The sequence below is a fragment of the Pongo pygmaeus genome, chromosome 21 (assembly GCF_028885625.2).
Source record: "Pongo pygmaeus isolate AG05252 chromosome 21, NHGRI_mPonPyg2-v2.0_pri, whole genome shotgun sequence".
In the NCBI taxonomy this organism is placed as follows: Eukaryota; Metazoa; Chordata; class Mammalia; order Primates; family Hominidae; genus Pongo; species Pongo pygmaeus.
In genome coordinates, this window is record NC_072394.2 from 49,534,757 (window position 1) to 49,561,377 (window position 26,621).

Sequence of the window (26,621 nt, forward strand, 5' to 3'; positions counted from 1 at the left end):
TGTGGTGGAGAGAAGAGACTTCAAGTTTGAATTTGTTTGGAACACTTCAGCAAAGAGAGAAGTAAACAAACCAAAATTCTGAGAAGAGACACATTTGATAAAAACCGTGAACATTGTTGAGTCTAAGTAATGGGTGCACAGAAGTTCATTCCACTATTCCATCTACTTTTGTATATGTTGGAAATTTTTCATTAAAAAAACTTCTAGCCCCACTATGAAGCCGTCTGACCAAAAGAGAAGGAGGAAAAAAAAAAAAAAAAAACCCTCATCGTATGAAATTGCATAAAATTCAGCCAACCTCAAAACAAGAATTAAAACATTTTTAAAAAAACTCATGAATCGCTGCATGGCTCTTTCAATTTCGGGTTAATGATGTAATTAGAGGAGCTCAGTCATTAGAAAAAATTAATTTTAAGACATCTGCTGCTGTCAGTGGCAGATGGCAGAAGAGTGGAACATTCAAAGCACAGGGCTCTCAATCCATCTCTGCTACTTACCGTTGATTTTAGGCAAATGTCTTCAATTTCTGTCTTCACTTTCCTTATCAGTAAAATGGGATTAAAGTTCTACAGGGGCTATTGGGAAGATTAAGGGGACTCAAATATGAAAGGCACTTAAAACAATGTCTGGCTCATAGACAGTGCTTAGTCTACATGAACTACTATTATTTTCACTTTCATGGTAGTCAGAGCTTCATGGGGGCACAAATAATAATTTGGACCAAGTGAAGATATTCTCATATTTGGTTTCCAATATTCAGTTTCTCTTACCCATTTTCCAACATTTCTCTCCTGCCTGTTTCCCTTCTGCCAATAAAAATGCCCTTGCTCTGTAGACTCAGAACAAAGCTCACCACAGTTTTAGTGGTTTCACTTGGGTCCAGGTCATTGCAGTGGGCTATGGTTGGGGTGAAGAAAAGGAAGAGGAACAGTGAAGGGCAATGTTGCTGGTGTGGTATCTGAAAGCAAAATGCCTCTGCAACCTGGGCATTCTCTTTCCTCCCTGGATCGCTTGCCTGCCTCTTGGTAGGATACCAGGACTCCAGGACTCCCCCAGTGGCCTCAAGCACTTCGTGTTGTCCAGCCATCCTTGGCAGGAAGGACTCTTCCCTTACAGTAAGAGTCCTTGGTGTTTTGCTTTGTGCCTTGTTTTGGTGGTTGTGGGTTGGGGTGTGGGTTTGGTTTGGCTTTTCTTTTTTTCTTTTTAATGGCTCTGCATGAGACATATTCTATAAAGTTCTACATTTTGCTCCAGGGCCCTGCTGAACCCAACCAGGAATCAAGCAGAACGTGTGTGGTCCTGTCCCAGTCTGTCACTGCACGTTGGGTACCTTTTTGAAGGTTGCCTTTTGTGGGCCTAGAGAATATTGGAACACGCGTCGTAAAATGCAGGCATCTGAACTTGCATCATGTGTTTTTCTAAAAAGCCGATCTCAAGAGGTTGCATACTGCGTGATTCCATTTATATAACATTTTCAAAATGACATTTTAGAGATGGAGAACAGATTAGTGGTTGCCAGGGGTTAAGGGTTTGGGGTCGGGCGGGTCTGGGGTGGGTGTGCCTATGAAGGAGCAGCACAGGGAAATCTTTGTGGTGATGGAATCGTTCTCTAGATTGCAATGGTGGTTATGCAGAGCTGCACATGTGATAAAATGACACAGAACTACACACACACTGCACCAACCTCAGTTTCCTGGCTTTGACATTGTGCTATGATTATGTAAGATGTAATCACAGGGTGGAAGACATTGGGTGAAGGGTACTCAGGACCTTTCTGTACTATGTTTTTCAAGTTTTTGTGAATCTAAAACTATCTCAAAATAAAAAGTTTTGGCCAGGCATAGTGGCTCACGCCTGTAATCCCAGCACTTTGGGAGGCCAAGGCAGGAGGATTGCTGGAGCCCAGGAGTTCAGGACCAGCCTGGGCAACATAGTGAAATCCAGTCTCTTAAAAAATAAAATACATAAAATCAAATAAAATGAGAAAAGTTTTTAAAAATACCAGGGACAGCAAAATTGGATTGATTGACCAAATGATGGGCCCTTGTTTTACATGCGATCAAGAATGAGGAAAACAGGCCGGGCACAGTGGCTCATGCCTGTAATCCTAGCACTTTGGGAGGCTGAGGCGGGTGGATCACCTGACGTCAGGTGTTTCACACCAGCCTGGCCAACATGGCGAAACCCCATCTCTACTGAAAATACAAAAATTAGCCGGGTGTGGTGGTGTGCGCCTGTAATCCCAGCTACTCGGGAGGCTGAGTCAGGAGAATCACTTGAACCCAGGAGGAAGTAGAGTAAAAGCTTTCCCACCAGCTGTTTTTATTTTTTATTCTATGCCAAGCTCATATGAATGAGAATTCATCAAGCATAGGTGACAGAATTTAGTCTGGAACTGAGATTCAAGAATCAAGCTGGTTTCCTTTCGTCATAGGACTCCCTAGGACTCAGTGTGCTTGGCTGAAGGATGGTGCTCTGAATAGGCTGCTGGAGAGGCATATTGCTTATGCAATTGCTTGTGTAAGCTGAATGCGGCGGCTCATGCCTGTAATCCCAGCACCTCGGGAGGCCGAAGTAGGAGGATCACTTGAACCCAGGAGTTGGAGACCAGCCTGGGCAACAAAGTGAGATGACTGTCTCTACAAAAAAATAAAAATGAAAACACTAGCCAGGTGTGATGGTGCACACCTGTAGTCCTAGCTACTCAGGAGGCCGAGGTGGGAGGATTGCTTGAGCCCAGGAGGTGGACACCAGGATTTTGCTAGGTAACACAACAAGGCCCTGTCTCTATAAAAATAGAATAACTGTTTATGTCTTCCTAAGAGAGTTTTTGGGTTTTGTTTGTTTGTTTGTTTGTTTTGTTTTGTTTGAGACGGAGTCTCACTCTGTCGCCCAGGCTGGAGTGCAGTGGTGCAATCTCGGCTCACTGCAAACTCCACCTCCCGGGTTCACGCCATTCTCCTGCCTCAGCCTCCTGAGTAGCTGGGACTACAGGTGACTGCCACCATGCCCGGCTAATTTTTTGTATTTTTAGTAGAGACGGGGTTTCACCGTGTTAGCCAGGATGGGCTCGATCTCCTGACCTCGTGATCCACCCGCCTTGGCCTCCCAAAGTGCTGGGATTACAGGCATGAGCCACCACACCTGGTCCCTAAGAGAGTTTTTGGATAAAGCTTTCCGATCAGGGAGTAAAAATAGCACAAGGGATGAAGACATGGGACATTCCGCTGAGAATATAAATTGGATTCACCACTCTGAGGAACGATATGCAAATGGATTTTTCAGTTTTAAACTGGGGGCCCAGCAGTTTTTCCTTGGGGTATCACTTCTAGAGAACTCCAGGCACGTGCACCCAAGAAGACCTGCTCCAGTCATTGTGGAATTCGTTATCATAACAACAACGTGGGACCCCTGAGGAGTGGACAGCTGAACTGTGGCGTAGACATACCTGCAGATAGCATGCAGCAGTGAGAAAGAATAAGCTAGATCTCTGTGTCATGGCATGGAATGAACACCAAGGTATTTTATTATTAGAGTGGAAAAACATCCTGGAACAAGATGTACAAGATCAATAGCGGTAACGACACATTCACAAAACACATTTGCAAAAACAATACTGTATATTTTAATGAATGTGTGTGGGTGTTTGTGTTTATAAGCTATTTATCCTATTAATTGTGGATACATCTGGTGGGAGGTAGTGCCCCAATGTGGCTCTAATCTTATCTGAAATTTTAAAATGTATTTACAAATGTTTTTAGATGTTATTTGGGTAACCAAAATTTTATTTTAAGAGAGAAAGGGCCATGCAGTTCTTATTTCAGCAGGAGGAGGCACAGGTGGACTAGTTGGGGTCACCCATTGAGGAATTCCTACTAAGTCTGGATAGCAAATCCCACTCTGAAATGCCAACTTCAGGAGAGCAGGAACTTGTCTGTCTGGTTGGACACTGTATCCTCAATGTCTGAGACAGTCCCTGGTCTTTTGAAGGCCCTTATAGGACAGGGGAAGGGGAAGAAAGATGAAATCAATTAGTGAAGGAGTAGCAGCTTTGCTCTTTGGTGTGCTATGTAAACAGCATCGGTGATTCTAAATGATGGGCAGCCTGACTCAATGAATGAATCAGTGAATGGCTTTAGTGTCAACTGTGTTCCTGATCCATTTATCTGCCTTCTAGCCTTTGCAAAGGAAACTGAATTTCCCTTATTTATCTGGGGAGATGATTCCCAACACATTGCAGCCCTGCCCCACAACTTCTATTCGATGACACTTCCCCATGTTAAGGGAGACAGGGTAGGGGAGGATGGAGGTGTGGACAGGAGGAGGGATTTGTGATCACATCTTGTGGCTTGTGGAGTTCTTCCCCAAAGTTGTTGAAGTGACAACAGCCCCTGAATTTCACTGGCTGGACCCACAGCTGATTCCTACTCTGATTTTTCACACTGAACACCTGGGGCGTGATACACCTGTATCAAAACACAAAGGCAGTCTGCAGTCCCGCAGGCAAGGGGCTGCCTACAGCTCCAGGTAGACATCTTCCAGGGCTTGTGTGCAGCAGGAGAGAGCGTGTCTTCTCCAGCAGTTCGTCTTGGGCCTCCTGTTGGCCCCAGGTGGCTCACGTGACCACCACCCTTGAGCCAATCACTGTAGACTGAGGAATGGGAGATGCTAATTGCCAGGCTCAGAGCTTGTTAGTAGGGTCAGTCTCAGCCAAGCCACATGGACTGAGAGTCATGGGGAGACCTAGAGAAATTAAATAACTCACAAACACCTGTAAAAACTGTTACAGTGACTGGTGCGTGTGAGAGAGGGCCATGGGCCTGTGAAAGCTGCAGGAGGGGAATCGCTTACTCAGGGAGAGCCTGGGGAAATCCTGCCGGAACTGAGGCCTCTGCAGGGTGAGCAGGAGGGACTGGAGTTCCAGGCAGAGGGAACAACATGTGCAAAGGCCCTGTGGCAAGAGGGAGTGTGGAGTGAGAGAAAGGCCAGCGTGCTGGAATCAGACATTGGGCAAGGAGAAGCCAGATCAAGGCTGTGTTCGGAACTCTTTGCTTCATCTTAAGAGCAATGGAAAGCCGTCGGAGGTTATAAGCAAGGATGAGGTGAGGGGAGCAGGTTCAGATCTATGCTGTCATTTGCTGCACAGAGAACAAACTGGAGGGAGGCCACGGTGGCCCCAGGGAGGTGGGCAGGGGGTCTGCGGTGGTCTTCCTGGGCAGAGAGGATGGTGGCTTGGACCTGGGCGATGGCCGTGGAGGTGAACTTTATAAGGCCTGGAGATGGATTGGACGTGAGCATTGAAGGAGAGGGAGAAGTAAGAGCAATCCTGAGCTTTTGGTGTGAGCAACTGCCCCCAGAAATGGGGGAAGCCAAGTTGGTTTGTGATTCACAGATGTATTTTGAATGGAAATTAAATGAGGCTGGTGGAGGCTGTCAGAGACGTCCAGGTTTGGGCCACAGCTGCTGTTTGTCCAGAACCCTGTGATTGAAGTCAGCAGGCTTTGATTTCTCAGTCCATGAAGGATGCTGGGAGTGGCCCTCTCCAAAGTCCCCTTAGCCGACTGGCCATCTGTCCTCTGCATCCAACAGGCAGGGCCACCGTCCTCAGCCAAGGTAGCTGGTGCACTCACGGGGGTGTGGAAAGGTGAGCGGCCCACCCGCCTGGGACCCTCCATCTGCTTTTGATCCCTCCCAGCCTTTGAAGCTGCCCCTGCCCCCACCCTCCAGCTGTCATCTCTCGGGCTCCCCCACTTCTTCCCAGCCCCCAGGGACAGGGGTGGTGACAAGGGTAACAAATGGCACAAGCCGCAGGCAGCAGCAGGCCAAGGAGGCCAGAGGGTGGGAGTTCCTGAATGCCTCTTTCTTCCCGCTCCTTCAGGCTGTCTTCTGAAGTAGCCAGGCTATCAGGGTTTTGCAACAATGCAACAAAGAAAGAATTTTTTTTTTTTTGGTAAATGAATTCCATGCTTTTTCTTCCTTTCCCTTCCCTGCCTTCGTGAAAGGGAAGCTAAGTCTTTCTTCTGCCCCAGATTCCTTGAAGGCTGTCTGAGTTCTGTCTTCCTTCCCCTGCATAGAGAATAAGCTGGTCTCCGATTTCAGGTAATTGTGAAGTGGGGAAGAGTGGGGAGAATATGAAGGAAGCCTTCCCCCCCAAATTGCAGCAGAGCTCAACTCTGCCCCTCAAACCACAATAGGAACCAGTGGTTTCTGGGTGATCCTCATGACAGTTTCCAGTGTCTACCTGGAATGAAACGAATGGTGTATTTCAAGCCTTTGTCTGTGTGCACGCAAATAATCTCAGCTGCCCTTTGTTGAATACCCACTCACTCACGCCTTCTCTGACTCATTTTTCTCAAAATAACCTGGCGGGGAGGGTAGTATTTTCTCCATCTTATAGAACTGAGGCTCAGATAAGTGAAATAACTTGCCCAAGGTTACACTGCTGATAATGACATAGCTGGGATTTGAACCCCTGGAGCAGATAACAGGTCTGGTGCTCTGGGTAGCTTAGTAGACTTTAGAGCTGGATGGGCCCTGAGTTGAAATTGTGATCCAGAGCTGTTTGCAAGCTGTGGTTAAGAGCACAGATCTGGAGCCAGATCACCTGGCTGAGAATCCTGGCTCTACCACTAACTAGCCAGGTCAATCTCTAAACCTGTCTCATCTCTACCTACTTCATAGGATGAAATGAGCCAGTGCATGCAGAGAGATTTAAGCCTCAGCGTAAATGCTCTGTAAGTGTGAGCTGTTGTTATTTCTAGTATCTGTAAACTAAGCAATATAATCAGGGCCAGGTTAAGACCTTTAGCAGCCTCAAACACCAGAGACTGGCCTCTCTCCTCCATTGTCTCCTCCAATACAATAATAAAACAATGTGGTTCATAAGACAAAAAACTCACTGTGCTGAAATTTTTTTTACAATTTAGTTTTATTTTTTATTGGTACATAATAGATGGACATATTTTCAGGGTGCATGTGATCGTTTGATGCGTTCATATAATGTGTACAGATCAAATCAGCGTAATTGGGATTTCATCCCCTTAAATATGTATCTTTTCTTTATGTTAGCATCATTCAAATTACTCTATATTCTAGTTATTTTGAATGTATGATAAACTATTGTTAATTATAGTCACCCTACTCTTCTATAGAACACTAGCTCTTATTCCTTCTAACTGTATATTTGTACCTATTAATCAACCTCTCTTCCTCCTCCCCACCACCGTTCCTGGCCTTTAGTAATCACAGTCTACTCTCTATCTTCATGAGATCTACTTTTTTAGCTCCCACGTGTGATTGAGAACATGCCATATTTGTCTTTCTGTCCTTGGCTTATTTCACTTAACATAATGACCTCCAGTTCCATCCATGTTGCTGCAAATGACAGGATTTCATTCTTTTTTATGGCTGAATAATATTCTACTGTATATGCATACTACATTTTCTTTATCCATCCATCAATTGGTGGAGTGTGCTGACATTTGAAAAGCTTCTTTTTAGATCCTCATGGCAGAACAGGATAAGTTCACCAAACAGGAATGATTTCACGTTTTCTTGGTGGCTACACTTTGCTCAGACTTAAATCTGTGTTTAGTCGGCCTTTGAGGAAATACAGGACAGATCCTTCTATCTCCCAGCATGGTTGAGAGAATTAAAAGAGATAATGTAAATGTGATCAGGAAAATTGCCTGGCATATAATAGGTGCTTGGGAAATGAGAACCATGACTAGAATTTTTGGAAGGGTTTTACTAACTCTGGAAACTGAGTTGCCTTGAATTGCTTGTTCACATTCCTATACTCTGTGGCTAATAGTTTGCTTCTGCAAGTCACCAGTGCCTGTAGCTGTAGCTGACAGCAGGAAAGAACAATTGTCAGGTTCTCAAGTCAGGGTCATGTTTACTTTGTGAAGATTAATATTTCTGTAGCTTTGGCTTTATTAGTGCTGTTCATTTATTTGCCTCCAAAGGATGGTGTGTTTTGATTGCTATAGGTATTTTAATTGCTATAGGTATTTTAGATTTTGCAGATCTAATTCTAGGTCTAACAGAGACCTAGAATCAGTCAAGTCCCTTTCTTCATGCACATTAATTTTGGAAAAAATAAACTTTTAAATTATCATATATTGGTGGATTATTTTATCATTATTGTATGTCCCTGTAAATCTCTAATAATGGTTTTTATTTTAAAATCTACTTGGGGTATTGTGTTGTATTCATATTGTTGAATCCTTGCTTTGAATCTTGGTATGTCTTCATATTTAAAAGGGGTCTCTTGTAATAAGCGTGTAGTTAGGTTTTTAAAGTCAGTCTGGTGATCTTTGTCTTTCAAGTGTTGTATTTATTCTGTTTGCATTTACTGTAACTAATGTAATATAATATAAATGTACATGAAATGTTTACGTTTATTATTATTCTTTAAGTGGTTACCCTAAATATTATAGGATACATTCTTGATATATCTAAAAGTTTACTATAAATTAGTACTTTTACCATTTCCAAGAAAATGCAAGGTCCTTAAAACATGTTAATTGTATTTATCTATCCTTCTCCTGCTCACATATTTACCCTGTTATGTTGTTCTTTATCTTTGCTGAATTTTCATGTTTCCAGAACATTCTTTTTTAGTGCAGGTTTACTGATGGCAAACAATCTTAATTTTGGTTGTTTCATTTTGATTTTGTCTTCATTTTGAAGTATTTTTTGCTGGCATAGAATTCCACAGTGGCAGATGAAATTCCATTGTTTTCTGGTTTCCATCAATTCTGCTGAGAAGCTGCTTCTCAGTCTTATTATACCTTCTTTAAAAATTATGTCTTTTATTCCCCCCTGACTGCTTTTAAGATTAATTTGTGCACATGTGCAGTTTAACCATCACATACCCAGGAATGCTTTTCTGTGTATTTATCTTTGGGATTCACAGAACTTCTTGATTCCATGACTTGATGTCTGTCATCCATCTGGGAAGGTCTTCTGTCAGTTTCTCTTTAAATATTGTTTCTGACTTTCTCTCTCTCTCCTCTCCTTCTGTGGCTCCTATTACATGTGTGCTAGATCTTTTACCATGTACCATGTTTCTTTTATGCTCTTTTAAACCTGTTTTTCAACCTTATTCCTGAGATCTGTTTACTGACTTACCTTCCAGTTTGCTAATTCTTTCATCCGCTGCATCCAGTCTGTAGTTCAGCTGATCTATTGAGTTCTTAATTTTAATTATTTCGTTTCTCAGTTCTGTAATTTCCTTTTTTTTTTTTTTTTTGAGATAGAGTTTTGCTTGCGTCACCCAGGCTGGAGTGCAATGGTGCAATCTCGGCTCACTGCAACCTCCACCTCCTGGGTTCAAGCAATTCTCCTGCCTCAGCCTCCCAAGTAGCTGAGATTACAGACACCTGCCACCACACCTGGCTAATTTTTGTATTTTTAGTAGAGATGGGGTTTCACCATGTTGGCCAGGCTGGTCTCAAACTCCTGCTTCAGGTGATCCACCTGCCTTGGCCTCCCAAAGTGCTGGGATTACAGATGTGAGCCACCATGCCTGACCAGTAATTTCCATTTTTAAAGAGCCTAGTTTTTTTTAGCAGCATTCTCATCTTAAATCAATTTTTTTATTATATTATCACAGTTGCTAGGGACTCCATGGTTCACAACTTCAATAGCTGAATCTCATGTGAGGTTTTTGTTTTTGTCATGGTTTTTGATCATTTGGTTTTGTCTTTTTGCATGCCTGGTAATTTTTTTATTGTGTATAAAACATTGTGGAGACTCTGGAAGATGACATCTCCCCCAAAAGAAAAGTTTTTCTGCTGGCTATTGATGATAGTAGAGGCAAATCACTTTGGTCAAATATGGGATTGAGATGACTCAAGGCAGGATCTGTTTTGTTTGCTGTTACTCCAAGGAAGTAATCCTTTAGGGTCCCAGTTAAAAGCCTTGAGTGTTTCTCAAGGCTCCTCATCCGTATTGGCCATGAATTCCAATTTTTGCCTTCCTGTAATTAGGCAACTGCAAAAAAGCTCTGCTTAATTTCTTGCCTTTATAGCTACCCGCTTTTTGCTTGGTTTCTCTGCCTCTCACCGCACCCAGCTTGGATATCAGCAAATGCCTCAAGGCTAATAACTGTCAACAATATCAGACTCATACCTCTGTGGTTCTCATATTTCTACAGTCTTTGCTCCTGTGTCCTAACTACTTTAGTAATCCTGAACTCCAGTTTTTTTCTCCCCAGCTCCATAAGACTGGAAAACTCTAAGCTGTTGCTTTTTTTCTTCTTTGCTTATAAACTGGCAAATGTCTTGAGGGGAAAATTGATAGAGGTCAAACTTGGTCTGTTTTTCATCTCTCTGGGATCTTGTTCCCTCAGGACCTGCCTTGGTTGACTTTCAATCCCTAAAGACAATATTTATAGCTTTTATTTTTTATCATGATAGTGAGGTTGACTAAAAATACAAGCTATCCCATCATAGCTGGGAGGTGCACTCAGTTGGACAGTTTAATACATATTAGGAAAAATGGCTTATTTTTGTTTTCTTCAATATGGAGAAAAATTAAACTTTAAACCACATAAAAAGGCAGACTCTAAATGAATTAGACTTAAATATGAAAGGTAAAATTCTAAGTGAATAGTTTAACATGTAGACAAATTTTAAAATCCCAAGAATAGAGAAAGGATTTTTATACCTACAAAAAGAAATTATTAGGTAAATATGTAAGGATTTTTTGTTCTACAAAAGGCAATAGAAATAAAGAAAGCAGACATATGAAAGACTAGGAGAAGAAATTTACAGCATTTGAAAAACACAATGAATACCTAGACTCTGTAATGCACTCCAGCAAATCAGTAAGAAAAAAGATAGAAAACCCAGTAGAACAATGGGCAAGCATAAAAGATCTGAACAGACAATTTCCAAACATTCATATGGCCCACAATTATGTGAATATATGCTCAAACTCACTAGTAATCCTAGAAATGAAAATCAAAATAACTATGAGTTATTGCTTTCCATGCATCAGTTTGGCAAAAAGTAGAAAGTGGGGCAGTGCCAAGTGTTAGCAGGAAATTGTGAAACTGGAACCCTTATGTACTTCTGGTGGAATCTAGAATGGCACAGGAATTATGAAGAACAGTCTGCTAGTACTTGTTCAAGTTCAGTTCACATATACTCCATAACACAGAAATCCTCCACCTTGGATATAAATACATTTTAGGAATGTGTGTGTATACATATATATAGGGAGAGATACTGCATTTTAAAAAATGAAGATGAATGGGGATGTTCATTGCAGCATTGTTTATAAGGTGGCTGAGAGATAAAGGCTACCTAGCGGTTCACCACCAGGGCAATACATAAATTCAATAGAGTGGATGTGCAGTATAGAATTATAGCTACAAGCTAGATATGCATCCAGTAATATGCACATGTTTAAATCAGTGCAGACCGAAAATAAAAAGCCTTCTAAACAGAGTGAGATATTGTACACATTATTCATTAAATTAAAACACGTGCCACACATAAAACAACATGGCATCATTTATAAGGACACATTTATATATTTAATATGTCAGAGTCATTGTCTAGGGTGTGGTGGAGAATAAGCATAAATGAGAACTTTTAAAAATCTTGTTGGAAAAAAGTGATGGTTCAAATAAGATTTCCTTCTTCCCTGTCCCTCTCTCCCTCTGCCCCTTCTTTCCTCCCTTCTTCCAACAGATGCTAACTGGATGACGGAATGAACAAGATTCTGTGTTAAGTGCTGTGGAGGAAATAAAGATGATTTCTCCATTGGCTTGGCCTTCAAGAACCTTAGGCAAGGGCCTAAGGTGGATACACCAGAAGCCTTAGTAGCAATACTGTGTCCCAGAGTTCAAACTCATAAACACATTCCTGCTCTGCTTAAAATCAACAAATGCTGTTTTAGATGTGTAAGAGCTCTTAAGGATGACAGCAACACTCAGTAAAGTAAATAAGCTATGTGACTGAGGCCAGAAGTGTCACACTGCCATCTCTTTCCCTAGCAGGCTTTTCTGATAATACATATGACATAGCTCTCAAATGCAAATACCTATAAGGACCAGGAGGAAATACAAATGGAAAAAGAGGGTCAAATTTAAGAGAGTAGGGAGTGGTGGGGACTGTAACAAAATGGAGTCCATATGCCTTGACTTAATTGGGCTGCCACTGTTCAGTGCCAACTGGTTGCTGCCGTGCAAGAATAAGGCAATACTCTTGTATTTTTAAGAAAAGCCAAAAATCTAGATTTTTATGTGAAATTGTCTCATTTTTAAATATTGGCAACTACCTCAAATATTTTTAAACCCTAGGGAGTGGGGAAAACAATTCATTTTGCTTTTAACCACATTTGGTCAGTTGGCTAACAATTTGCTGCTTCTAATACTCTCATAGCATCTGGATATCTGGAGACTAGTGATATTTTTTAACCTCGTTGTTTATTTTTTTAACCTTTAATTATTTGCACACACCGAAAAGAATGAAGGGAATGAGTTTAGATAAGATGCAAATTTCTGGCACCTGTAGCCAGATAAAAGATACAATGTCTACCATTTGCTAAGCACCATACAATATGCTTTGATGTATTAGAGGGAGCAAGACACCTAGGCCTCTATCCTGGAGTGCCTGTGGCATTTGAGAAACAAGAAAACAGGCACCCAGGATGCATGTATACGTGGGGACATTTTAGGACTCAACATTATATAAACATTAGATATATATATAATATATATATAATATATATATACATTAGATACATAGAGATATATTATATATAATATATCTCCAATATAAAGATATAAACACTAGAGCTGATTTGTGTGTGTATTAGCCCATTTTGCGTTGCTATAAAGAAATACCTGATACTGAGTAATTTATTTAAAAAAGAGCTTTATTTGGCTCACGGTTCTGCAGGTGATACTAGCATGGCATCAGTATCTGCTCAGCTTCTGGTGAGGCCTTGGAAAGCTTTTACTCATAGTGGAAGGTGGAGGGCCAGCAGGCACATCCCACGGTAACAGAAGGCACAAGAGAGATGCCCAACTCTTTTAAACAACTAGTTCTCCTGTGAACTAATAGAACAAGAACTCACTCATACCATGGAGAGGACAGCAAGCCATTCATGAGGGATCCATCCCTATGACCCAAACCCCTCCCACTAGCCCCACAACACTGGGGATCACGTCACATTTTAACATGAGAGTTGAAGGGGACAAAGCCCAAAACCATATCAGGGTGGGATTCTGTCATCAGATCAAAAAGTCCATATACAGAAAGTACTTCCTGTGTGCAAGCCTGAGATAAGGGCTTTCTTATTTAAAAATTATTAAGTGTTTCAGGCATACAGAGATGGGTAAAACATACAAAAGTAGGGTACCCAGGATCCTGCTTAACTGATACGGGGGTTGGCAAACTTTTTCTGCCAGATACTAAATACCTTCGGCTCTGCAGGCCACACGTGGTCTCTGTTGAAACTGCTCCGCTTAACACTGTGGTGTGAAAGTCACCACAGACAGGCTAGTAAACCAGTGAGCAGGGCAGTGTTCCAATGAAACTTCACCTATGGACACTGAAATATGAATTTCGCGTCATTTTCACATATTATGAAATAGTATCCTTCTGATTATTTTGCAACCATTTAAAAATGTGAAAGCCGTTCCAGACTCACGGGTCACACAAAAACAGTTGTGGGCTGGATTTGGCTTACGGGCCATAGGTAGTGTCAGCCCCTGAATTAAAGCACTGCACAGTCTGAGCCCCCCAGGTGCCACTTCCAAAATTACATCCCCTCCTACTCCCAGAGTTAGCCATTCTCTTGAAAACAGTGTTGATCATTCCTGAGTGTAATTTTCTTTTTGTGGAATGCATCTGTGTCCATTAACAGTACAGTTCGTTCCAATCCAAGGATTCAATTAACTACAGATCAAAAATATTCGGGGGGTGGGGCGAGCACGGTGGCTCACGCCCGTAATCCCAGCATTTTGGGAGGCTGAGGCAGACAGATCACCTGATGCCAGGAGTTCAAGGCCAGCCTGGCCAACATGGCAAAACCCCGTCTCTACTAAAAATACAAAAATTAGCAGGGTGTGGTGGTGTGCACCTGTAATCCCAGCTACTCGGGAGGCTGAGGTAGGATAATCACTTGAACCTGGGAGGCAGAGGTTGCAGTGAGCCAAGATTGCACCACTGTACTCCAGCCTGGAAGACAGAGTAAGACTCCATATATATATATGTATATATATTCAGGGGCAAAAAACAAAAAATACAAGAATAAAAGTAATATATGTTTTAAAACAATGCATACAACAACTGTTTACATTGTGTTTACATTGTGTTGGACATTATAAGTAATCTAGAGATGATTTAAAGTATATGGGAGGATGTATGTGGGTTATATGCAAATACTCTACCATTTTTTATAAGGGACTTGAGCACCTGCCAATTTTGGTGTCCATGGCGGGGGGCGGGGGTGGGTCCTGGAAACAGCCCTCCTGGGGTACTGAGGGGCGGCTGTATTTTTTAACTTTATGTTGAATAAGCATTTAAGTTGCTATTAAAATAGTGCTTTTTTTCCATGAATCACCTTTTTTAATCTTCATTGTGACCATTTTCCAGATGAGAAAACTTTTGACTTAGAGCAGTTTGGTAACTTGGTCAAAGTAGTGGGTAGCACACTGGGATTTGAATTTGCAACCTTTTTACAACGGGATCTGAGTTTATAAGCACCACACCACCGATCGCTACGTTGTTTCATTAACCAAATAATAACTGATCTTGCCAAGGATGACGTTGTAATAACGATGTGCTCACAATAAATTTAGCCTTTCTCTGAAGACAACTGTGGATTAAATGTTACTGGTTGTAGTTCAGACCTTGGAAAATTGCTACGCCATGTACAGTGGTGTGTGCGTTAACCAGAAACCTCATTTTCTAAACCCAGTGGGTGGGAATTTATTAATATTTATTTTGAGACAGGGTCTCACTCTGTCACAGAGGCTGGAATTCAGTGGCACGATTACAGCTCACTGCACCTTCCATCTACCCTGGCTCAGGTGATCCTCCCACCTCAGCCTCTTGAGTAGCTGGGACTACAGGCATGTGCCACCATGCCCAGCTAACTTTGTTGTATTTTATTGTAGAGATGGGGTTTCACCATGTTGCCTAGGCTGGTCTTGAACTCCTGGGCTCAAGTGATCTGCCTGCCTCAGTCTCCCAAAGTGCTGGAATTGAAGGTGTGAGCCACTGTGCCTGGCCAGAATTTAGAAGGAGTGACTACCAACATGGTGCAAGAATTGGAAATGTTTTCAATTAAAAAATGAGAAAGACCAAAGAAGACTTCATCCCTACTCTCCCCTGCCTGCCCCCTGTAACATATTATAAAAATCATGGGTAATTCAGGAGCCAGTATGTTCTCTCTTGATCAGGACCACAGTGATGAGCTGTGGAGTGTTGCCACCTAGAGACACTTATGCCTTTTGAGCTTTTCTCCGTCCATGCAAGTAGTACCGTGTTTGTTTGTTTGTTTGTTCGTTCGTTCGTTTGTTTGTTTTGAGATGGAGTCTCATTCTGTCACAAGGCTGGAGTGCAGTGGTGCAATCTCGACTCACTGCAACCTCTGCCTTCCAGGTTCAAGCGATTCTCCTGCCTCAGCCTCCCGAGTAGCTGGGACTACAGGCATACACCACCACGCCCAGCTAATTTTTATATTTTTGTTAGTAGAGACGGCATTTCACCATGTTGGCCAGGATGGTCTCGATCTCTTGACCTCGTGATCCACCCGCCTCGGCGTCCCAAAGTGCTGGGATTACAGGCATGCGCCACCACGCCCGGCCTGTTTTTCCAGGTTAACCACAGTCAACTCCACGTTCTCCCCACGCCTCTGGCTTTTGGAAATCTAAATCCAAATGCTCCCTCTCTGCCTATCTGTCTCTTCCTCAGCTGGGAAGTTGCCCTAGTTTGCTCTGGCTCATTTATATGACATTGAAAAGAGACCAAAATATAATTTTTCTAATGGCAAAATACAGCAAGAAGGAGGGGAATGTTTTAATCAACTGGGTGTATTCTCCAGCGGGGAGCAAGAACTTCATTTTAATTTCTCATTTCCCTTTGATGAAAAGTTTAGTGAATTTTTATCATGTAGAATTTATAAGAAGGCTGGGTTTAGGTAATCAGTTTTAATATTTATACTCTTAGGGAAAGAAATAGGAATCATTAGTAAGCATGCATAATTAATGAATAAATTATATTTCCCTTTGTTTTCTTTCAGGTACAAGGAAATGCTAGAACTAGTGATCTCACCCAGCCTCACTGTAAACAGCGATTGTCTGGATAAACTGAAGTTTAACCGTGCTGACGCCGCTGTGTGGACTCTGAGTGACAGAGAAGGTAGGCTTCCTGCTGTGAGTTTGGGTCAACAGGTGTGGTGGTCCTAGGTCACCCTGAGAATATCGTAAGCGACAGACACGCATCCTTTCCAAAGTCCTGTCCTTAGGACAATTTCTCCCCCTGCCATTTAAATGCTTGCCTCTGAACCAAAACTTTGGCGTACATCTCTAACAATTCTGTCTCATCGTTAGAGGTAAAAATGTGCTCATTCGTGTCTTGAACTTCCTTTCTTGGTCTCCAGTTCCAAGAAATGCTGACACCACCACGGATGATAGTCACTTTGGGGCATGTCCCAGCCCCAGCCCTTGGATGTGTTTTGCAGTGTCTGTTTCCGGCTCTGAGCTCTGTCCTCTTTACTCTGCTCTGCCATCCCCTTGTCCAAGCAGGCGTCTTGCTTACAGGGGTTTGACATTAGGACAAGAACTCGTCTGCCTCTTGCTTTCAGGTCGGGTTGGAGTCAAGGAAGCAGAGAAGAATTAAAGTTGTTTAAAAAAGTATTGGCAAATGATGCAGTCGAACTAGTTTTCACTAGAACAATTCCAGCTATTGTTTGTTCTGTTTCAGATCTGTCAGCCTTCCTGGTAGAGCTTGGAGTTAGCAAAAGGCATTAAGCTATTATGTTTAACCATTGGGCTTAACCCTTTCTTTGGCCAGCTTTGGGATTTGCTGCTGTTGTCCTGAGACCCCCTCATTGTTTTTCCTTCATTATCTGTATGACACCAGCTCATGGGGCACAAATGCTATGTAACTGTCATGGAAAACCAAAGTGATATGTGTCTAGTGGAATATAACATCACAAGGAATTGGCTTTGAAGCCAATCCAGGCTTCCATGAGTAATTATTGCTGTCAGCAAGACAATGACATTTCTCCTTGCATGCTGGTTACAGAGCTGGAACTGCGCTGATGAAAGTACCACCAAGTGGCTTGGGCTCTCATGCCAAAACTGGATGGTGAAGAACACACTCTCATTCTTCCTGGCACTTTGGACCATTCGTGTAAACTGCCCTGGGGCCTTTGAGAGTTTGAGAAAATTTACTGAGCCTCGTTCAAAGACATTCATCATTTTCTTTCCAAATAGAGACACAAGTCAACTTAAGTAGAGACACAAGTCAACTGTCTTCATTTGAGAGCCGGTAGTAACAGGAAACGGCATAGGCTGCTCAGGGGGGAATCCCATCCCCACTGCTTCTCAGCCAAATGATCTCAGGCAAACTGTTTAAGTTTTCTGAGCCTCAGTTTTCTCACCTGTCAAATGGGGGCATAATGGCATACTTCATAGGGTGCTGATTGCAAGAAGGAAGTGAGGTGATGGGATGTGAAGTGTCCGGCACACCTTGGGGGCATGGCGCATGGTTAAATGTACCATTCCATTGTCGCTCTCCTCTGAACCAAATAACCACAGGAAATTCAAAACCGTGGTTGCACACAGGGCAGCCCACAGCCACATCTGGCCCTGGAGTTTGTCTTTGTTTGGTTTACACTATGTTTCAAGTAAAAGTGAATTTGTAAAAATTGGGAGCATTCACATAAAAATCTGGAGTTCTGGTTTATCTTAAAAGGCTGAAGTCTGGCTGGGAGCGGTGGCTCACACCTGTAATCCCAGCACTTTGGGAGGCCAAGGCAGGCGGATCACGAGGTCAGGAGTTCAAGACCAGCCTGACCAACATGGTGAAACCTCGTCTCTATTAAAAATGCAAAAATTAGACAGGCGTGGTGGCACACACCTGTAATCCCAGCTACTTGGGAAGCTGAGGCAGGAGAATTGCTTGAACCCAAGAGGCGGAGGTTGCAGTGAGCCGAGATCGTACCATTGCACTCCAGCCTGGGCGACAGACGCGAGACTCCGTCTCAAAAAACAAACAAACAAAAAACAAACAAACAAAAAAAAACGCTGAAAGCTTTAGCAACCCTGGGCCCCCACATTCCCTGCTAGCTGCCACTGGTAGGAGCTGAGAGGCTGCTGTCCTGTAGATGAATCCCTGCCTCTCCCTTTTGTCCTTAATTTTTATGAGCACATACTTTCTGCCAGGCGCTGTTCAAAGCAACATAAATCTATATTCATTCTCCTCCTCCCTCTCTGTCACCATCAGAACAAACACTCGGCACTTGTCATGTGCCCAGCATTACTCTATTAACTCATTTAATCTTCACAACTCTAAAAAGTGGGTACTGTTATTATCCCCGTTTTACAGACAAGGAAACCAAAATGCAGAGAGGTTAAGCAGCTTGATTGAGATGGCACGGGTGATAGCCCAGATTTGAACCTAGATAGTCTGACTTCAGAGTTTATTCTCCTGATCAGTACTCTGTACTGTTTCTCATTTAATTATTATACAACTACTAGGCTATGAGCCCATTTTACAGTCATGGAAGTTGGGGCATGGAGGAGTTACGTAACCGGGTTAAAGTCACACCAGAATCAAACCCAGGCACTCTGGTTCCAGAGTTCCCACTTGTAAACCACTTCTAACTCACTTTCTGCCAAGCTGTAAGAGTCTCCAGACCCTGGATCTTCAATTCTCCCACAGTGGTGAAATCCACAGACACACTCCTTTTTGTGACTTGGAGCTGTCAGTGCCCTTTCTACTGCCCTGGAACAATCTGGCTGCTATGGTGACAGCTTTGAGGGTGGAAGTGGTGGGGTAGAGAGAGGTTGCTCCCAAATTCAGAACAGGTAGTGCCAGTGAGGTTACACACACACACTTACTTTCTCATGGGGCAGGTGGTGAGCTCCAGAGACTCTGCAGGGGACATTCCACCCTGGAGCATGACCCCCAAGTGCCAGATTATGCGTCTCCCCCTGCCTGGCCTACTGTTCTCCCTCCTCCTGGGCCATTCCTTCTATTACAGAGTCTTTACTAGGTGGCTTCAAAGGTCCTACTCAAAGGAGGACCCCCGAGAGTCATGAGTCACAGGACCTGCCCTCAGGGGGATTCTGGAGGGAGTGTGGAGCCAAGAAGCCCCCCATGGCTTCCATTGCATTCCCACCTCTGCTTCTTACCAGCCGTGGGACACTGGCTAGTGGCCTAACCTCCTTGAGACCCATTTGCCCCATCTGTTTAATGGGAGTAATTATTCCACTGACCTCACAGACTCAAATGTGAGGATGAAATGAGTTAAAACAGGGAGTGGACTTAGTGTACTTAAAAAGTATAAAATAAGATCTGAATTCCTTATCCTTGGCCACCAGGCCCCACTTGTCTATCCCTGGAAGCCTCCCAAACTCATCTCCGTCCGTATTGCCTTTGCTCCTTGGGCCCAGCCCCTGGCCCATTTCCTTTGCTTTAACTGAGAAGCATGATTCTGCCCTCCAAGCCTTTGCACCTGCTGTTTCCTCTGTCTGAACCAGTCTTCACACAGGCTCTACAGGACCAGCCCTCCCTCAGTTCTCATCAGAGAGGTCTTTCCTAATGAAAAGAACTGCCCCTTCCTTCATTCATTTGTTCATTCATTTATTGAACAAATGTTTAATCAGCCATGTGCCTGGCATGGTTTTAAGTACTAGGGAGACAGCATGGAAAACCCTATCCTCATGGAGCCCACACTAGGGTGCTGACAAAGCAAAAAAGCTGACAATGACGATAAAGAACCAAAGTATATAGCACGTTGCATAGTGATGCGTGCTGTGAAGGAAAAAAGCAGGGGAGGAGCATGAGGAATGCAAGGGTGGAGGGTTGCAGTTTTTGCTAGGGTGGCTAGAAAAGAGGTCCCTGAGAAGATAACACTTAAGACTTGTAGGAGGTAAGGGAGGGTGCCACATGGCTACACAGAACAAGAGCCTTATGCACAGAGAAGACAGCAAGTGCAAAGGCCCTGAGGCAGCAGTGTGCTCAAAAAAACTTTACATATATTAATACAAACATATATACATATACATATTTAAATTTCTGTTCCTGTTTAGCACGCAACTTAGTGCCTGGCTCATGGTAGATCCTTAAAAATTATTTCTGGGTGAGTGAAGGGGTGGAAGACAGAGTGGTGCTGAGGAACCCAGATAACTTTAGGGAGATATTGGTTCTGAATCCTTAGTAAAGTTTCCTTCACTTCCCCCTGCCTCATTTTCTACATTTCCGTCGTACTGATGATAATAATTTCCTTACCGGGTTGTTGTGGAGAATAAAGAGATCATGCTCACGCAGTCCTTGGCACAGTAACCCTGGTTTGTTTGTAGGAACCACTTGAGAAATATTACCTATTATTCCTTACGATTCAAGGGAAAAATGGATTTGAATTGATTGTATCCTGTCACTGGGAAGGGGTGGTGGGGAGTTCCCCTGAATAGAGGAAAATTTTTCTTATAAAATGCGAATGCATTTTTCAGAAACTGATGCTGTAATCTCATTAAGTGTTTCCAAGGAGAGGTGAAACCACCACCCTACGCTACAAGCTGGGCTGTCAGCTGCTCTCACTTCCTGCACCTCCTCTGTCCTGGGCATGACAAGACCTCATTTTCAGTTTCAGTCTCACCGGTTCCAACCTGGGGTTGACAGGTTTTGATTCATTTCATCCAAGCCAGGCTGAGCTGCCCAGAGCTTTGCCCAGGTGCTGGCCTGGGGAACCACATGTCAGTTTCATCCTTCTCACCTTAAGGCTTTTGTAGCCGTTCACACCCAGAACAACCTCTACCTGTGCAGAACAGAAATCCCGCTTTGTGGGAGGAAAGGGTGCTATTAATCCTATCGTGGCCTCCACAGGTAAAGAGCTTCCACTGATGGCAGTAGCTCACAAATGTCATAGTCTCGAGCCACTTTCTGTCGTATATTCAGACCACCTCTACTGCCACTTGGTACTAATTTGTTCTTTTTTTTTTTTTGAGACCGAGTTTCGCTCTTGCCACCCAGACTGGAGTGCAGTGGTGCGATCTTAGCTCACTGCAACCTCTGCCTCCCGGGTTCAAGCGATTCTCCTGCCTCAGCCTCCGGAGTAGCTGGGATTACAAGTGCCCACCACCACGCCCGGCTAATTTTTGTATTTTTAGTAGAGGCAGGGTTTCACCATGTTGGCCAGGCTGGTCTTGAACTCCTGACCTCAGGTGATCCACCCGCCTCAGCCTCCCAAAGTGCTGGGATTACAGGTGTGAGCCACCGTGCCTGGCCTATCGTTTCTTTAAAACAACTCCTTTGAAATAAATTCATTTTAAAAGGATGACTTAAACCAGTTCCGGAAATGAAACGTTATGACTTTGATGGTCTTGTTGTGATTCTAACGTGCATAAAATTAATTTGCAATTATTTCAATCAAAGAGGGAGTATTTATAGACTCCCTAAAATCATCGCACTCTGGGACTTGCAGCCTCATTCCTTTCTGTCCTCAGCAGCACCTCCCGCAAGAGACAAAGGGCTTGCTCATGGTCACAGAGCCTCTCAGTGACAGTCAAAATTGGGGCACACACTTCTGGATGCCTAGTGTGGTGTCTTTCCAGCTGTCCCTGTCCCTAGTATGGGAGTGATTTAAATCACCCACACAAGGAAGATGAACTGATACAGTTTACAGATGTATACCTTTATAGCAGAGACCCGCCTCAAGACATCTCGCTGGCACTACAAATTGTCTCATCTCACTGGGGGATCCCTTAGAAGCTGGCCCCTGGGGTCCAATTAGGCAACATAACAGCGGTTGCTGCTTTCAGAATCATTAGCTTCTTAATCCTCCCAGTGAGAGGTGAAAAAAGTGTGAACATTCAAATTGGGCTCATGGATTTAAGTGGCTTAACCAAGGGCCCCCAGGAGAGCGGAAGCTAATAATAGCTCCTCTGTGCTGAGCACTTAACCATTTGCCAGCTACCTGCCCCATCTGCATATGCGCAAGATATTGCCCCAATTTGCAGATGAGAAAACTGAGACTCAGAGGGAAGAGGTGAAGGGCACAAGGTCTCACGGCTGTATTGCAGCGCAGCCAGGATTTAAATTTGGATCTGACCCCTTAAGCCTATCTGTTTTCTTTGGAAAGAACATCAACAAATTATGAGAATGGGTTGTAGATTTGGCCCACAGTAGGTGCATGATAAACACTTGTTGACTGCATGAATTAATGAAACATGGTGTGTGTCCTCGGTAAGTTGCTTCACACGGTCACATACACAATTGCACGTAAGTGTGCACTCAGTACGCACAGACTGAAGCTTTAATTTCCTCTCTTAAAACTGGATCTTTTGCTTTGCACATTTATATTGTCTTCGTGGTCCCAATATGCACTTGAGTTTGTGTCTTCTGGAGATTTCTTTTTACGAACCCCAAATTGTGATAATGCTTAGTGATGTGTAGTTTTGTATTAGCCAGTGGTCTAAAGTCTTACTCCTCAAAGTGTGGTTTGTGAACCTGCAGCGTCAGCATCACCTGGAGGCTTCCTTGACCAACAATCAGAGCCTGTGTTTTAACAAGATCCCCAGGTGAATCCTGGTTCCAGGTGCACTGGTCTCAAATGTCCATTGCTTCCTTCGCACCTCATTATAATTGCAGTTAAGTACTCATTTGTGTGATTGTTTGTCATCCATCTCACTCACTAGACAGGAGGCTTCGGGTCCATAAAGACAGGGACCCTGACTGCCTTGGCTCACCGTATTAGTCCATTCTTGCACTGCCATAAAAAAATACCTGAAACTGGATAATTTATAAAGAAAAGAGATTTAATTGGCTTGCGGTTCTGCAGGCTGTACAGGAAGCCTAGCTTGGGAGGCCTCAGGAAACTTACAATCATGGTGGAAGGCGAAGGGGAAGCAGGCACATCTTCCATGGCTGGAGCAGGAGGAAGAGAGGGGGGTGGCAGGTGCCACACACTTTAAAACAACCAGATTTTGTGAGAACTCACTAACATGAGAACATGATAGAACTTACTATCATGAGAACATGATAGAACTTACTATCATGAGAACATGGTAGAACTTACTATCATGAGAACATGGTAGAACTTACTATCATGAGAACATGGTAGAACTTACTATCATGAGAACATGGTAGAACTTACTATCATGAGAACATGGTAGAACTTACTATCATGAGAACATGGTAGAACTTACTATCATGAGAACATGGTAGAACTTACTATCATGAGAACATGGTAGAACTTACTATCATGAGAACATGAAGCCAGGGGAAAATACACCCCCATGCTTCAGTCACCTCCTACCAGACCCCTCCTCCAACACTGGGGATTACACTCACTATTGTAACCCAGTTCTGAACTCATGCCTGGCAATGAATGAATGAATGAGCTCAGCTGATCCCTCTCTCCTCACCCATAGGAAGCTTGGGAAGAAGAGGAGGCTCAGAGTTTACAATTCAGAAGGAAATAGAGGAGGCACTCTGCCCTCCCTACTTGGCAGCCAGCTGGCATTGTGCATCAGCCACAGCCCCTTCATCCTGTGGGTTCATTCTCAAGCCCTGGGGGAGGATGAAGAAGGGGCAAAGCTCAGAGTAAACAGATTTGGTTCTGTTGGGCGCCAGGTCATTAGAGCTGCTTTCACTACCAGCAAAGTGGACCTAAGTTGCCATCAATGACTCCTCCATTGACCTTGACCTCATAGCCTACATGGTCCAATATGAATCCATCACGGCAAGTTCAATGGCACCAACAAGGTTGAGAACAGAAAGCTATGATGAGTGGGAAGTCCACCTCCATCTGCCAGACACCAGATCCCAAAGGGGGCATTGCTGCCACTGAACAAGCTACCTTCATCACCCTAGAGATGCTTGGGGCTCCCCTGAAGAGTGGCATCAAAGGGGCATCATCTCTGTCCCTTGTGCTGATGGCCCGTGTTTGAGATGGGGGTGACCTACTCCCTCTAGATTTCCAGCATGCCATCTGCTTGTCCCCCCAGAAGGATCTGTGACAACCGTGGCATCATAAAGGTGCTCATAACCACTGCCTGTGCCCTCTCTGCCCCTCTGGCAAGCTGTGGTGCGGTGGCCGTGGAACTGTTCAGAGTGTATTCAGTGGCACTGCCAAGGCTGTGGCAAGGTCATTCCTGAGCTGAATGGGAAGCTTGCTGACACAGCCTCCTGTGTCCCCACCCTCAGTGTGTCTGTCCAGGATCTGACCTGCCATCTAGAAAAAGCTGTTGAGCACAGTGATATCAAGAAAACGGTGATGCAGGCACCTGGGGGTCATTGAAAGAAATTCTGGGCTGCGCTGAAGACCACGTTGTCACTTGCAACTGTAACAGTGATGCCCACTTCTCCACCTGTCACACTGGGGCTGGCGTTGCCCACAACCACCAGTTGGTCAAGCCTACTTCCTGGTACTGTGATGATGTTTGGCTACAACAACTGCAGGGTGGACTTCCTGGTCCACGTGACCTCTGAGGACTAAGGGCTCTGGACCACCAGCAAGTGCGTAAGAAGAAGAAAGGCGTTCTCTGCTCCTGGGCAGTCCCTGCCCACCTCTGTGCCAAAGCAGAGAATCTCCACCCTTGACACTGTCCCATCCAAGGCTCCCAAAGGAGGGAAGGAGCTTAGAGAGCCCTGCCTTATCATGTGTGTTAATGATAAGGATTATCAATGAAGTCCACACCACCCTAACCAGGGAGAAAGGAAGAAGAAAGGGAGGCAGAAGATCACTCTACATAGAGTTTAATACACTCACTCTCCAGTTTCTCAATTCCCCCAGGTGTCCTGGGATGAAAAGGTTAAATGTGATTGATACCAGCCGAAAACAGGAAAAAAGCCTGTGTTTTTTCAAAAGTCACACAGTTGCCAAAGGAAAATCTCTTTGCACTTACAAATGCCTGTTTCTCGCTTGCACAGTCTTCCTGAGGTTGCTGGGGTGGGAAAGGGAGAGTATTACAGGTCTGCATAGTGGGGGAGGGGAACCTGTCCGCCTGGGGAAGGCAGGTTGTTCAGCAATTCAGAGGAACTGGGTGGAAGCTTGAAAAGGAGCCGGGTGAGGCAAACATGCAAATCATGCCATGGAGATTGGCAGAAAAGACGCTTGCCTCCAATTTATGGAATGCCAAGTTAATTCGAGCCCATAGGAATGTTGTTCCCATAGATTTAGATTTTTATGAATATATACATATTTATGAAAGAAAACATTTAAAATGTTTAATTCAGTAACTTATGCAGTACTAAATGCACTCAAGTCATGGGCTTTTCCCAGGAATGAGACTGTGACTGCTTCAGAATGAGACAGTTCATTCTTCAGCCCTGTGGGAGGATGAAGGAGGAGTGATGGGGTACAGGACACCCTGCCTAGGAGCAAACCCAGGGTAGGGAAATCAGCATTGAGTGAGTACCTACTGTGTGCCAGGGACTTTCCTTGACATTCGGCTACTGTTGTTCCAACCTTTTCTTTGAATGTGATACATAAGCAAAATATATTTCTGCATTGTTGAATGCACATGCATGCACACACAACACGTTCTCACACCTGTACCTGCAGCAGAAGTGTTACACAATTCCTTCTTACTATGGGCAATACATGCTGCCATCGTATATCATAAAATAGGCAATTCTCCTTTTCTTAATTCCAGTTATGACTCTCTAAATGAGCTTCAAGACCACCACCTCCTCCCCGACCCCAGTGGTTTGGGACTTGAACAGAATTTGGCTCAGCCAGGGGGAGGGGATTAAGAGTGTTGACCTTGGACTCACACAGCTTTTGGGTTCAAGTCCCAGTTCCCTTGCCCACGGCTGTGTGACTTGAACAAGGCACTTGACCTTCGGAGCCCCAGTTTCTTCATCTGTACAACGGGGTTAATGGCATTGCGTGCTCGGAACGCTGTTGTGAGAACTCAATGAGAGCCTGTCTATAAGCAGTTAACAAGGGCCTGGCACATAGTCAACCTCTAAGTGAATGCCAGTTGCTCTTACGACAATGACTGTCATCGTCAGCTGTAGTGTCATGGTTGAGAAGACAGACTCTGGAGCCAGACCACCTGGGTTCAGATCACAGATCCACGCCGTACTTCCTGTGTGGCCCTGGGTGCGTTACTTAAGCTCTCTGTGCCTGCAGCTGTTCATCTGAGGATGAGAATAGAACCTTTCTCATAGGGTGCTTATGAGGATTAAAATAATTAATCCAGGTAAAGAATTTAGAAGAGACCTTGGCACGTAACAAGCACTGGGTAAGTGATGGCTGTCAGCATCATCTCATTTAATCCTTTCCTGTCCTTGCAAGATAAGTATTTTCATCCCCATTGCACGGGGGAAGCCCTGAGGCCCAGAGATCTAGGAACTTGCCTGAAGTCTCATAACTAGGAAGTGGCAGAGTTGCAAGTGCACATTGGTCTCCTGAGC

General features: G+C 44.0%; 1 protein-coding gene across 6 annotated transcripts in view; it reads left to right on the forward strand.

Annotated features, from left to right (window-relative positions):
- Positions 1-26,621, forward strand: part of EYA2 (EYA transcriptional coactivator and phosphatase 2) — a 315,378-nt gene that overhangs the window by 98,472 nt on the left and 190,285 nt on the right. For all 6 annotated transcript variants that reach the window (XM_063658978.1, XM_063658976.1, XM_063658975.1 and 3 more), the window contains exon 2: positions 16,270-16,388. In XM_063658978.1, the coding sequence (XP_063515048.1) occupies positions 16,270-16,388 (119 nt within the window). The remainder of the gene's footprint in view (positions 1-16,269; positions 16,389-26,621) is intronic.